Source organism: Ovis canadensis, chromosome 25 (assembly GCF_042477335.2).
Source record: "Ovis canadensis isolate MfBH-ARS-UI-01 breed Bighorn chromosome 25, ARS-UI_OviCan_v2, whole genome shotgun sequence".
Taxonomy (NCBI): domain Eukaryota; kingdom Metazoa; phylum Chordata; class Mammalia; order Artiodactyla; family Bovidae; genus Ovis; species Ovis canadensis.
The window spans coordinates 61,551,645-61,565,999 of NC_091269.1; the positions used below are offsets into that span (position 1 = coordinate 61,551,645).

Consider the following 14,355-nt stretch of genomic DNA (forward strand, 5'->3'; position numbering starts at 1 on the left):
GGCTGCAGAGAAGTGGAGTTGCACGAAGGGGGCCTCATTGGTAAGGTCGCCAGCTAGAGAGGCTTAGCAGTTTATTTCCATTTTTCAAGTGTGTGCTTTGTTTCTGACAAAACTGTTCCTTGAAATGGTGAAAAGCACTCTTGCTTGAAATACGCATGTAAGTCTCTAAGTTACAGTGTATTTTTCAATGCCGTCTCCTACTCCCGGTGTAAAAAATGCGGTTTTTTAAAAAAAAAAACATGGCTTTTTTATTGACTTAATATTGGTCATGCAGTTTAAAATCATGGAACTATGGCTTTAGAAAACCATGAGAAAGACAACTTAGTTTATAATGTGAGTGACTGCAGCTGCAGGGTCCATTGTGTTTTCTAGAGGAAAAGCACCTTGGTCCTTTCTGCCGGAGCATTCATTCTGGGAAGGTCTTTTAGCTTCTCATAAGATGGAAAATGCATAAAAGATGAATGGTGACAAAGGGCCTTTGTTCTGTTTGTTGGTCTTATTTACTGTGTGTGTGTGTCTGCGTGCGTATGCTGCCTCGCTCTTGCCCTGTCTTTCTCAGTAGGCCAGACATGTAATTTCATTTGGCGGGGACATTCTAATGTTGCCGTTTGCGTGTCTGTCTAATTTTGTATGGATGCTCTCTCTGTCTGTTAACTTTGCTGAGGCTATGAAATGCTCTTGAGCTGGAGGGACAAAAATAGTAAAGATGCAAAAAGTCAGTCTCCAGGAATCTGGGCCAAATGGGATATATATATTTGATCATGAAATACTGTTTATAGTTTGAAACTCTTAAGTAAGCAAACATCCCTTAACCACATGCACTGAGAGCTCTGACACAGTCAGAGATCAGCAGTCTCCTTCTGCATCATTTCTTAAGCTCTGCAAGAGAAAGGGATCTTTATTTCGTTCACTCATCATTCCCAAGGGCCTGGAACAGTGCAGGCACATAGTAGCTGATAAATGTGTTCCCTAAGGGAGAACATTCTATTCTAAAGAATGCTTAGAATCATTCTTACAAAGGTGGTCGTAGTCACAGTGTTACCACTTCTGTAACTTTTAAAGTAATAACTAGTATTTAATATTAATCATATCTATATGGATTGTAAACTGGCATAAAATTACACATGAATTTGAGTGCCTAATATTCTGAGCCAACAAAAAGAATAAACTGAAGCAACAGTTACTTACTTGAGAATTCTCAAAAACCCAGTATCAGGGAAGTTGTTTTATAATAACTTTTATAAAAATGTAGTCTGAATTTTATTGATAAAGATTTTTCAGCTGACTTCAAGGATTTATGTATTTTTGGATATATAAAGAGTTTTCAAATAGCAGGAATTAAAATTGTTCATTTTACTTTATATTCAAAAAATGAAAATTACTTAATGGAAAAATAGATTTGAAAAGGATTATTTTCATCAAGACATTATTAGGGATATAATCATGCCATGTTACATGTAACATTTTAAAAGGTATTGAATTTATTTGTCTGTGTCAGAGGCTTTTTAAACTATAAACCTGTTTATTCATAACTTCTAGGGTAAGTTTAAGACAGCAGGGTGTGTGGTGCTGAGTGGAGCTAAGCAGGGCAACTTTTTCCTCATAGATAATATCACATTTGAGAGCTCCTTGTGCAATGAAAAGAAGTTATCTCTGTTAACTTCTCTCTCCTCCCCACTCCCACACAAACCCACTTTATAAAGAACAAAACTGAATCCAGAAAACATAGATGAATGGCTCAAGAACAAATGGTTGGTTAGCTGATCGGGTTTTATGCTTGACAAGCTCAAATTTTTTAGTTGCTTGTCACTTTATTCTTGCAACAGTAAAGTTTTAAAAAATGAAGTAGATGATCACACTATGATGAATTTAGGCTGTATTTCACTGAAGGCAACTATTTTGCTGCTGCTGCTAAGTCGCTTCAGTCGTGTCCGACTCTGTGCGACCCCATAGACGGCAGCCCACCAGGCTCCCCCATCCCTGGGATTCTCTAGGCAAGAATACTGGAGTAGGTTGCCATTTCCTTCTCCAATGCATGAAAGTGAAAAGTCAAAGTGAAGGCGCTCAGTCATGCCCGACTCTTCGCGACCCCATGGACTGCAGCCCCCCAGGCTCCTCCGTCCCTGGGATTCTCCAGGCAAGAGCGCTGGAGTGGGCGCCACTGCCTTCTTGTTGCATTAGCCCATTTGTTGAGACACAGCTTTAGAAATTGTAGGTTTTCACCATACTTTTTCTGAGTTAAAATTGTGATGACTAAATGTGCCCTAGATTTTAAGTTTGAATTTTTTGGTAAAATGATATTTTGTGCTGTTTTTGTTATTCCTTAAAACTGCCTAGGTTTTGCTTCTATTTTTCAGGTAGAGATTGTTGCATAATTTTTTCCAAATCCTTTTTACCAATTGCGTTAGTCTGCTTGGGCTGCCTTAACAAAACACTATGTGTATAGAGACAGAGAAGGATCTCTTTCTCTTTGCAAAGGGATAAGCAAAATGTGGCAAATCCAAACAATAGAATGTTATATAGCCACAAAAAGGATAAAGTATTGGTACATACTGCAGCGTCAGCGAGGTTTGACAGCATTGTATTCAGTGAAAGAAACCAGACACAAAAGGCCACATTATTTTTTGCCTGACTCCGTTTATGTAAAATACGGAGAGAGAAAGCGGTAAATGATTGTTATGGAGGGGATTGAAAGAGAGGAGGGGGTTTCATTTTAGGGGAATGAAAATGTTTTAGAACCAGAGAGTGAAGATGGTTGCTGCGCATTGCAGGTGTACTAAATCTCACTGAATCGTGTGCTTTAGAAAGGTTGGAATGATGACTTTTCTATGTGTTTCACCACACACGAAAAGAATGAAACAGATAAGATGAGCTAAAAAGCAGAAAAAATATTTCAGGAAAGGGTAAAATCATGATTTTCATGAACACATATTAAGAATTTATTTTATTCATGTGATATGAAAGAACTAAGTTGATGCTGAGCCAGTTCAAAGGAAGAGTCAAAAGAGCATCAATTTATGTAAAGGAAATATTGAGATAATTTCAAATGGAGATAAAGCTGGTTTTTCCATGGGGGTGAGGGGTGGAAGTCAAAGTCACTCTCCGAGGACATCTGTCGAGTGTCTGCAGTGCAGAAAGAATTGCACACAGCTCAACAGTTTTTGACTGAAACTCAACAGTTTTTCCTTCTAACTAAATAAAAAAATAAAAAAATTAAAAAAAAATAAAATCTCATAGAAGAATTACTGTTGATCAAAATTAAGATACTATTATATTTGGCCTAATGATTTTATATATATATGTGTGTGTATATATATATAGGCACAATAAAAGTGATAATTTCTCTTACAGTCCTTCTTAAGTTTGCTTTTCTGTAAGTTTTCCTAAGGAATATCAAATTGGATTTTTTAAAGCTTCATTAATTGTGGTCCTAACTTTAGGTGGCCAAGCCAAGAACTTGCTATCCAATTTCACCTACAGTACCTATAAAAATTTCTAATTTCTTGATATTTCATAAATATTTCAAGTATTCTGGGCCTGCCAGGAAGTGGCTTTCTGTCCTTATCTGTAAGGCTGGAAACCCTGTAAGCCAGTCTTCCCAAAAGGCTTTGCATTCATGGGTCCGAGAATGCAACCTAAGTTCCTGAAATGTGCCTCATCATATCTGATTGAATGAATACCATCCTTAAATGTGAGCTTGGTTGCAAACTCAGTGTTTCCAATTATGTCCTGGTAAGAGGACAGATTCTTATTGAAACTTATGCAGATAACTTTATTTTTATGAAAATAAGAATATGCAGTAAAAGTTTCTGAATTCTGGAGGGCTCCAGACAGGAAGAATAAGATCATTGACAGGGTTTATTTTGTTTCAGTTTATGAAAGCAGAGTCTATTGAATTGTGAGTTAAAGAAAAGAGAAAAGGCTTCCTTAATATATTTAGAAAATAGAACATTTAGACAATATCAAGAAAGCCTGAAACAAAACTAACAATATTCCCGCAATTCATTTAACCTTATTTGATTAATTCTTATTCCATTGACTCTTGATACGCATTCTGGAAATCATGACCTGGTCCACTGGTGTGGTCTCAGGGTTGTTTAAACGATGCTGTCCGAAGGCTGTGCTGAAAAGTACCTGGCAGAGTCCTTTTCAGTGAGCCTCTGGCACAGCCATGTAGCCTGTAGCTGATTGCTAGGGGCTTCGGGGAGACATCAGACTGAAATAATAGGAAGTGTCTGTAGATGGCAGAGACTTAGATGGCCCTGCTTACTCTGTTCGTGATCATTTTAGAAATGAAATATTTGATCAGAGAATTTAAGAAAAATGTAACTGGCAGGGAAATCTGGTTATTTCTCTCACATGCAAAGCATGATAATTAAGTCAACCCCCCAATTTTGGAGAAATAATTATAAACATAATTAACTCTGTGTTCAAAGAATGCAGTGAACAGTATATCTGGTTTATAAGAATGAGTGAGCATAAACTTTGCAGAGAAAAAATCTTGAGACATTATAATCCTTAGACATAAACATACCATGAGTACAACACAGATTTATCAGGACTGTCAAGTACAGAGATTCAGTAAGCCTGGAACAGGTCCTAAACTTTCTGCATATTAATGAAGCTCCATAGTAAGTGTTGGGAATCCCTGACTGAGAACCATGCCCTAGATGATGCTAGATTCAAGTGACCAAGTTAACGTTGAAAAACAGAAATTATGTCTGATGACAACAATATTGTATAGAGCGTGAATATATCTTGCTCACGAATCTCTTTTCACTCATAACTTCTTACACATTTCGTCAGTAGTAACAAATCAGGTAAACCGAGTCTCAGTGTCTCTCCCTTCATAGGATAGGGATACAAAAAAAGATACATCTTTGTCATTTCTCAGGCCCCTTGGGAAGTCTCAGGGTTAGGAGTGAGACTTCTGTTGTGTTTTATTTTACATTTAAGGGTTGATTTGGTGTGGACAAAACCCAGAAGTTTTCAGGAGATTTGAACATTTAAAAGAAAAATCAGAGCATGGGTACTTGAAAAGCAATGGCAACTCATTTTAAAAGTGATGATAAACATTATCCACCACAGTGAGCTTAGTAGCTTTTCGATAATTAAAGATTCTTCTGATACAGTTGATGGTCATATTAATGAGTGTGGGTTTTTTTTGATATTGCATAATACAATGTGTTAATCTTGGAGATTTGCATAATTCAGTGAGCCAGTAATTTCTAAATGGCCAGTGTGTGATGTTACAAAGTCATGCATGGTTAAGATATTGTTTCAAAGAAAGATGGAGCAGTTGATTTTACTAGAGTATTAAAAATTCATTAGTATCAGAGTCTGAGTCCCAGGTAATTACTGAGTTTTTGTGTAGTACAAAGTAATATCCATAGTTGTTTCATGGTTACTAAAATACGTACTCCTTTTCTAACTTCATAACTGTGTAAAGCCAAATAGTCTTTACTTCAATCAAAACAATGTGTCAGAGGAGACTGAATGCATAAGTAGCTTTGAGAACGCAGCTGTCTTCTATTAATTAGACAATAACAAGGTTTATAAAAGTGTGAAAACATGCTACTCTGCTGACTTTGGAAAAAATAGTTGGTTTTCGTAGAAATGTTATTTAACCGGGTTTATTATTGTTAATTCTAAATGAATTAAGAGATACCTATTTAACCCCTCCGGCAATCAACCGTGCAGCTCCTGGAGCTGAATTTGCTCCAAACAAACGTCGCCGATACTGATAAAAGTGCAGTGTCTAGTTTCCCAAAACCCTTAAAAGAAGGACCCTTTTTGGACTTGGCCGAATTCTGCTCTGGAAAAGTGTTAGGGATTCCTCCCAGTGGTTTAGGTCTTCCCTGCCTGTAGTACTCTAGGGAGTATGCTGGGGGCAGAGGGTAAGGGAGGGGTGATATTTAACAAATCAGTTCTGTGTGGTGCGTCCTTTCACTGATCAGTCCTGTGTGGTGCATTCCTGAAACCCCTGTGATTGTTGGGAGCCTGCGAGGGGCGGGGGCCATGGCAGGACGGATCCAGGTAGAGCCCCCGTCAATCTCAGTCGGCCCACTCTTTGTCCACCCTGTTCTATTTGCTTTCTTGTTCTTACACCGCCACCCCGCCACCCCCCCACCAACCCCAGTCGGTAAAGAATCTGCCTGCAGTGCTGGAGACCTGGGTTCGATTCCTGGGTCGGGAAGATCCCCTGGAGAAGGAAATGGCAACCCACTCCAGTATTCTTGCCTAGAGAATTCCACGGACAGAGGAATTTGGCGGGCTACAGTCCATGGGGTCACAAGAGTTGGACATGACTTAGTGCACTGTCTCATCTTTTAAATTGTCCATTTTAATTTTGAATATAGTAAATGTCCATAGGTATAATCCACATAAACAAAAGGGTTTTAGAGTTCTCAGTAATATTTTATGTTGTTAAGGAGTCCTGAGACTAAAGGTACTGCTATACCCCCTGGCATATGCCATGGGGTATACATGGCAGATGCTGTGCCCCTCCAGGGTGGAGGAGGGCAGGAGGAATGCCAGAGAATGGAATAGCAGCTGCATCAGGAAAGGAAACTGTGCTCCCAGAAAACATCAGGGGTGATGTCTTTAGAACTATCTTACATATTCACCCTTAATCAAAATTGTGTGAGGACGTGAGGACTTTTGCTTCTGTTGCTGCTCAGAACATTGTTGGAGTTCTGCTGGAGATGGTGGATTTTGGTTAGTCACCAGTGTCTTTCACACATAAGTTGGGGGGGGGGTGTGTTTAATGACGTAACTGGTTGTGGTCAGGGTCTGAGGGAGACTCTGTCGTCTGACTCTTTGGTGCAGATTCCCCACGGCTTGCTGAGCCGGCCCACTGCAGTGTCTCCTCCTTGATTCTTGGCCTCTTCGTGGTGTGTTTGGTCTCAGGAGGCTCTGCATCTAGGCTCCGCCCCCAGGGCCATTTTACTGGAGTCACACACAGACTTGCAAAATCATTGACAGAACCGATTAAATTGGGAAATGTCCCCTATTTTTCAACAGAGATTGTCTTTATCTTTGTGATTTGGTAACTTCTTAACATTAACAGAACTTTGCTTTCTTATACCCTCAAACTGTTTTTCTCAAACCTGTTTATCGATTTGTTTCCTGACTGATTTATTTGTATTAACTCAGTTATGAGCTCACTGCCATCTTTTAAAGAGAAATTCACATTGTCAGGAGTCATGATTCACTTTTCTAAAACATGAGTCAGAGCCTATATGGGTTATTCTGGCCCCGGATTAACAATCAGACTTGCATCTAAAGCTGTGGTACATATACACAGTGGAGTATTACTCAGCCATTAAAAAGAATACATTTGAATCAGTTCTAATGAGATGGATGAAACTGGAGCCCATTATACAGAGTGAAGTAAGCCAGAAAGAAAAACACCAATACAGTATACTGACACATATATATGGGATTTAGAAAGATGGTAACGATGACCCTGTAACGATGACCCTGTAACGATGACCCAGCAAAAGAAACACAGATGTGTAGAACGGACTTTTGGACTCTGAGGGAGAGGGAGAGGGTGGGATGATTTGGGAGAATCGCATTGAAACATGTATACTATCATGTAAGAAACGAATCGCCAGTCTATGTCCAATGCAGGATACAGGATGCTTGGGGCTGGTGCACGGGGATGACCCAGAGAGATGTTATAGGGAGGGAGGTGGGAGGGGGATTCATGTTTGGGAACGCATGTACACCCGTGGTGGATTCATGTCAATGTATGGCAAAACCAATACAGTATTGTAAAGTAAAATAAAGTAAAAATAAAAATTAAAAAAAGAAAATAAAAAAAGAAAATTGGAGATTAAAAAAAAATACTTGGAAAAAAAAAAATGTGGCCTGGGGGCCAGCAGCATGGGAGTCGCCTGGGAGCTCATTAGAAACACAGGATCTCAGCTGTCCTCAGACCTACCAGTCTGCATTTCAGCAAGATCCCTAGGTAATTCAGATGTAGCAGGTTTCGGAAGGACTGGTCTGAAAGAGGCAACGGATGAGAAGGGGAACTGTGTTCTGAGGCGTTCTCTTGTTGAATGTAGAGAAAAAGAGCCCACGGAGAGAGGCAGGGGTGAGAGCCAGCTGGGGAGGTGTGTGGCCTGGCATCCCCGCGCTTCTCTGCGGAGGGAGCAGGCAGTGAGGCTCTCCTCTGTGAAGATGGCGGTGCCCGCGGGGCAGTGGCGGGATGTGCTGGAGCCGGGGTGGAGGGTTTGCCCGGGTTTACCGCTTGGGCGCTGACGCTTAGTTCCAGCCTGAGCTGCAGCGAAGCGCGCTCTCTTATTCCTCATGCCCGGTCCTGGTACTGATGTTGGCAAGCTTCCCTTCTTCTCATTAGAAGCCCGTCGGCTGCGCGGGGATGGCCTGGCCAGCTCTGCCGCCGCCGGCGCCTGTGCTCCTGGTCTCCTTCTCTCCTCTCCCCCAGCTGCGCGCCCTCGGGACGCCGTCTCGAGGCGCTGCAGCGGCCCCGCGGACCCGGCGCAGCCTCGGACGTGGACTGGCTTGTCAGCGCCCGGTGCCTGGCTCAGTTTGTAGGCGGCAGTCGCAGAGCAAATAAAGACGGAAGGGATGAGAGACTGATTGGAGTGAATCCGGGGACTTGCTTCCTTTCAGTTGGTCCAAATAAACGGAGCAATGTTTTGAAAAAACTACGGTCTATTGGAACTGAATGGTTAATTTCCTACCAAATAGTAGAGAAGCAATGCCAAATATTGAGGCTTTAAAACATCTGTATCTTCCGGGGCTCTGGGGCTAGTTATTTGTTTTCACCCTACAGAATACTGAATTGTTCTAACAAGGAAAACAGGATAAAGTTTACATCATTAAGCTTATTTCTCAAGTTCACAAGGTAAAGAGCAACTTTTAGATCTCAATCATGATTTATAATGTTACCTAGCTTAACAGCTAGGCTCTCCCCACTCAGCACCGTTCTCTATGGAATAATGAATGTTGGAAAGGTCTCAGTTCAGTTCAGTTCAGTCGCTCAGTCTTGTCCGACTCTTTGCAACCCCATGAATCGCAGCACGCCAGGCCTCCCTGTCCATCACCAACTCCTAGAGTTCACTCAGACTCATGTCCATCGAGTCCGTGATGCCATCCAGCCATCTCATCCTCCGTCATCCCCTTCTCCTCCTGCCCCCAATCCCTCCCAGCATCAGAGTCTTTTCCAATAAGTCAACTCTTCGCATGAGGTGGCCAAAGTACTGGAGTTGCAGCTTTAGCATCATTCCTTCCAAAGAAATCCCAGGGCTGATCTCCTTCAGAATGGACTGGTTGGATCTCCTTGCAGTCCAAGGGACTCTCAAGAGTCTTCTCCAACACCACAGTTCAAAAGCATCAATTCTTCGGCGCTCAGCCTCCTTCACAGTCCAACTCTCACATCCATACATAACCACAGGAAAAACCATAGCCTTGACTAGATGGACCTTAGTTGGCAAAGTAATGTCTCTCCTTTTGAATATGCTATCTAGGTTGGTCATAGCTTTTCTTCCAAGGAGTAAGCGTCTTTTGAAGGTCTAGGACATGAATTATTGCTGCTTGGAACTTCTCTGTAGATTTCCAGATGGTGTTAAACTGGCTGTTTCTTGTAAGGTAGCAGGTAATTTGATAGTGGTTATAATTGGTTTTCTGTACAAATAGTGCAAAGTATATGGCATCTTTGTTCTAATGTAGTTGACTAAATTAAAACTTAGTAGTGAGTCGCCAGCAGATGAGCCTTTAGGTTGGATTTGCAGCAGTGTCCTGTGTTTGTCCCCAGGGCGTTCTTGACTCATGAATGAAACTTCGCTGCTTATAGATTTACCTTGCCTGTGGACTCTCATTTTCCACAGAAATAGAGATTGGTGATATACTGCCAACACCTTGAACATTCCTTATAATTTTATTCTTTTCCTTTATAGCTAGCTAAGTGATGCGCTTAAGCCCAAGAAACAGTCCATGAAACTAAACACTTAATAACATTGTCATATTGTACTACAGTTAGGAGATATGAATTTCTGTTTGTACTCAGATTTATAAAGTAAGGGAGAATATAATAAAATTATTCTCAAAATTACACAAACACATTGCTGTAAAGACAAGACAATACTGGCAAAACATGTGCTGAGTGGCAGGCTACGTGGGAGGTCGTGAAACGTTTCTTCATAATCATTTTAGTGATACCAAGTGCACAGAAGCAAAGTGTACGAAAGTCAAAGCGACCTGTGACTTGATGGGTTGACGGGAAGGGGAAAATCAGAATTTTCTTGGTGGCCAGCTTTCTTGGAGGAGAACCTTAGTGGAATGGAATCAACTCTTCCTCAAAGGAGTTTTTATATGATCCACCCACTCCTTTGTACTTCATTCTGATAAAAGAATTCTGTCTCCATCTCAATATTTTGTGGTCTTTGCCATGGTTATTGCCTGGCATGTGAACTGAATGGAGAATAGATAATCTTAAAAATACACATAAGATCGTCTCTTCCATTTTCAGTAGGTTTTTTTTTTTTTTTTTTTTTTTACTCATTTGATTTAGAGCAAGCCTGAGTGGATGCAGGGAAAGTTACTGTATTATTTTTAAAAATTATATTTACATTTGGAACATTCTCTCTCTGTTCTTTTTTTTTTACAGTTTCATAGTGTGGAATATTGCTGTATTCATTTGCTAGGGATATCATAATGAAGTACCGTAGACTGGATGGTTAAAACAACAGGAATTTATTTTATTGTTCTGGAAGTTTTAAGTCCAAGATCAAGGTGTCAGCAGGTTAGGTTCTTGTGGACCTCTTTCCTGAATGTGTAGATAAATGGCCGTCTTCTCCCTGTGTCTTCTGTGTTCGTATATCTGTGTCCTAATTTGCTCTTATAAGGACACACTGCTTTAGGGCCCGCCCTGATGGCCTCATTTTAGTAGTTTCTTCTTTAAAGACTTCCATCTCCAAATGTAGTCACATTCTTGGTATTTAGAGTTAGGGCATCAACATAATTGGAGGTGAGTTCAGTTCAATTCAGTCACTCAGTTGTGTCCGACTCTTTGCGACCCCATGAATCACAGCACGCCAGGCCTCCCTGTCCATCACCAACTCCCAGAGTTTACACAAACTCACATCCATCGAGTCCGTGATGCCATCCAGCCATCTCATCCTCTGTCGTCCCCTTCTCCTCCTGCCCCCAATCCCTCCCAGCATCAGAGTCTTTTCCAGTGAGTCAACTCTTCGCATGAGGTGGCTAGAGTACTGGAGTTGCAGCTTTAGCATCATTCCTTCCAAAGAAATCCCAGGGCTGATCTCCTTCAGAATGGACTGGTTGGATCTCCTTGCAGTCCAAGGGACTCTCAAGAGTCTTCTCCAACACCACAGGTCAAAAGCATCAATTCTTCGGCACTCAGCCTTCTTCACAGTCCAACTCTCACATCCATACATGACCACAGGAAAAACCATAGCCTTGACTAGCCGGACCTTAGTCAGCAAAGTAATGTCTCTGCTTTTGAATATGCCATCTAGGTTGGTCATAACTTTTCTTCCAAGGAGTAAGCATCTTTTAATTTCATGGCTGCAATCACCATCTGCAGTGATTTTGAAGCCCCAAAAAATAAAGTCTGACACCATTTTCACTGTTTCCCCATCTATTTCCCATGAAGTGATGGGACCGGATGCCATGATCTTCATTTTCTGAATGTTGAGCTTTAAGCCAATGTTTTCACTCTCCTCTTTCGCCTTCATCAAGAGGCTTTTTAGTTCCTCCTCACTTTCTGCCATAAGGGTGGTGTCATCTGCGTATCTGAGGTTATTGATATTTCTCCCGGCAGTCTTGATTCCAGCTTGTGTTTCTTCCAGCCCAGCGTTTCTCATGATGTACTCTGCGTACAAGTTAAATAAGCAGGGTGACAGTATACAGCCTTGACGTACTCCTTTTCCTGTTTGGAACCAGTCTGTTGTTCCATGTCCAGTTCTAACTGTTGCTTCCTGACCTGCATACAGATTTCTCAAGAGGCAGGTCAGGTGGTCTGGTATTCCCATCTCTTTCAGAATTTTCCACAGTTTATTGTGAGCGGGGTAACAGTTCAGTCTGTAACAATTATGTATCAGGGAGGTCAATTTACAAGCAGAAAGACCGGGAAGAAAGTTATTGAAGAATTCCAGGTCAGAAATGAAGGAACGTAAAGGCATTGGCAGTGGAAGCGGAGATGAGACTTGAGGTTGAGAGCCATGTGGTGGGGAAGGACGTGATGGAAAGACTGGAGCTTGAAGGCGGAGGAGTGAGAGAGGGAGGGGACTAGCAGGACTCCGTTCTCTCTCGTCCAGGAGGAGTGGTCTGGCGGGGGCGTGGGCTGTGGCCCCTGCAGAGACTGGTGCTCCCGCCATTGTTGGGGCTTTGGCCTTGTCTCCTTTCTCCGCGCCTTACAGCAGCTCCTCATCGCAGGGGCCGCGTCACACACAACTGGAAACACAGTTTAACCCCTTTGAACCTCCTCTTGAATGCTGCTTAAGATATGTATTGCCCGCGTATTTTTACAGTTAGCTCAAAAGTCCTGTCCTTTTCTTACTATAAGTTCCTTTAGGGACAAGACTCTTATTCATATTTGCCGAATTCTCCGGTGTCTAATAGCTGGCCCTGTACACAGTAGTTGGTGCACAGCAAATTCTAATTGAGGGAACAGTTTGTTAGTAGGATTATTATGTTCAGTTACTTGTTTGCCCATTTTAGTCAAAACTTGATGCCTTAGGTAAAGTAAACCTATTTGGTTTTCTTGCAGAATGAGAAGACTTTGGGACATTCCATGAGTCATTCAAGCAACATTTCTAAGGTAGGGTGCCACTGAAATATGTTATTTTTATAGCTTGGGGTTTTTATATTCTTTTCTTTCATATTTATACCTGGCATGTGTTTTATAGTCTTTTCAAGACATAAAGATCTCAATACATTGCTTTAATCTGCTCTGGAACCAGGTTATATGTGACGTATATAACAGTCATATTTTTCTAGTGAGGCAGTTCTGAGCATGTGTTTGAGGGGAGTGAGTAATAGGAGAAAACCCTATTTCTTCCAGTAGAAATCATTTACTTTCAGGTAAAAGAGTTCTCAGAGAGCTATCAGGGAATCTGTCGCCTCAATTAGGAATGCATTTGAGAGTAACAAAACAGCAGTTCTCCTGACTTAAATAGTCTTGGATTTACGTGGTTCTGATGACAAGAACCTGGCGTGCTGCGATTCATGGGGTCGCAAAGAGTCGGACGCGACTGAGCGGCTGAACTGAGCTGAGCTGATGACGGGATGTCTGGAGGCGGACGGCTCGTGGCTGATGTGCTGTTGCTCACAGATGTTGCCGGGGACCCAGGCTCTTTCTGCTTCCTGTGTGCCGTCTTCCTTGGCACACTGTCATCCTCTTGTTTGACACCTTATGGTCTTGGGGTGGGAGCTGGACCTTAGCTGACACTCTAGCTGTGTGGTCTGTCAGCTGAGAGTGACCCTTTACAGCCAGAAGGCAAAAGCTTTCCCAGAAGCCCCACTCAGTTGCCTGACTTCTGCGTAGATCTCACTGGTGAGAACTGGATCACAAGACCACTGCCAGCTGCAACGTGGCTAGGAAAAGGAGGGCAGGGAGGGTGAATCAGCCAGCCAGCAGCACCTGATCACCTGTGGGATGGTCAGCTGGGCAGTCTGTCAGGAGTACATCAGACGCTTGGGGTGACCGCAGAGCCTACAGGCAGTGTCTCTCATGCCAGTGAGCTGCTCACATGCCCTGCTCATCTCTCAGCCCAGACACGGGCTCCGACCCACCCCTTGTTCATGCAGATGTGTCTGTGACGGTTCCTGGCAGAGGTGGGCCTTCTCCCCAAGTCTCTGTCAGATCTGGACAGAACAGCAAAACCCGGCCTGCTGCCTCGGGCCTTTAATTTCTTTAAAACAGGCACATTATACGCTAAATGGCTTTTATTCGGATCACTCTGTATTCTACTTTGGAATTAAAAGTAGAATGTAGGAAATCCTGGAAGACATTAATCAGTCTGCTCTCAGGCATGCTTGTGATCTGACCATGACTTTCTGCCACTGAGTTTGCATAAGAAGACAATCCACAGTGCTTAATGTGCCTGAGCAGCATTTACAGAGTGCGTCTTGGTTCATTGCTGACCTGTGTGTGTGTGTGAAGTCGCTCAGTCATGTCCGACTCTTTGTGACCCCATGGACTGTAGCCCGCCAGGCCCCTCTGTCCGTGAAACTTTCCAGGCAGAGTGGGTAGCGATTTCATTCTCCAGGGGATCTTCCGGATCCAGGGATCGAACTCCCATCTCATTATGTCTCCTGTGTTGGCAAGCAGGTTCTTTACCACTGTGCCACCCAGGAAGCCTT

The 14,355-nt window shown here is 42.4% G+C and overlaps 1 protein-coding gene across 4 annotated transcripts in view; it reads left to right on the forward strand.

The window, feature by feature from the left end:
* Window positions 1-14,355, forward strand: part of MARCHF8 (membrane associated ring-CH-type finger 8) — a 110,763-nt gene that overhangs the window by 73,930 nt on the left and 22,478 nt on the right. For all 4 annotated transcript variants that reach the window (XM_069572320.1, XM_069572322.1, XM_069572321.1 and 1 more), the window contains exon 3: window positions 12,761-12,811. In XM_069572320.1, the coding sequence (XP_069428421.1) occupies window positions 12,761-12,811 (51 nt within the window). The remainder of the gene's footprint in view (window positions 1-12,760; window positions 12,812-14,355) is intronic.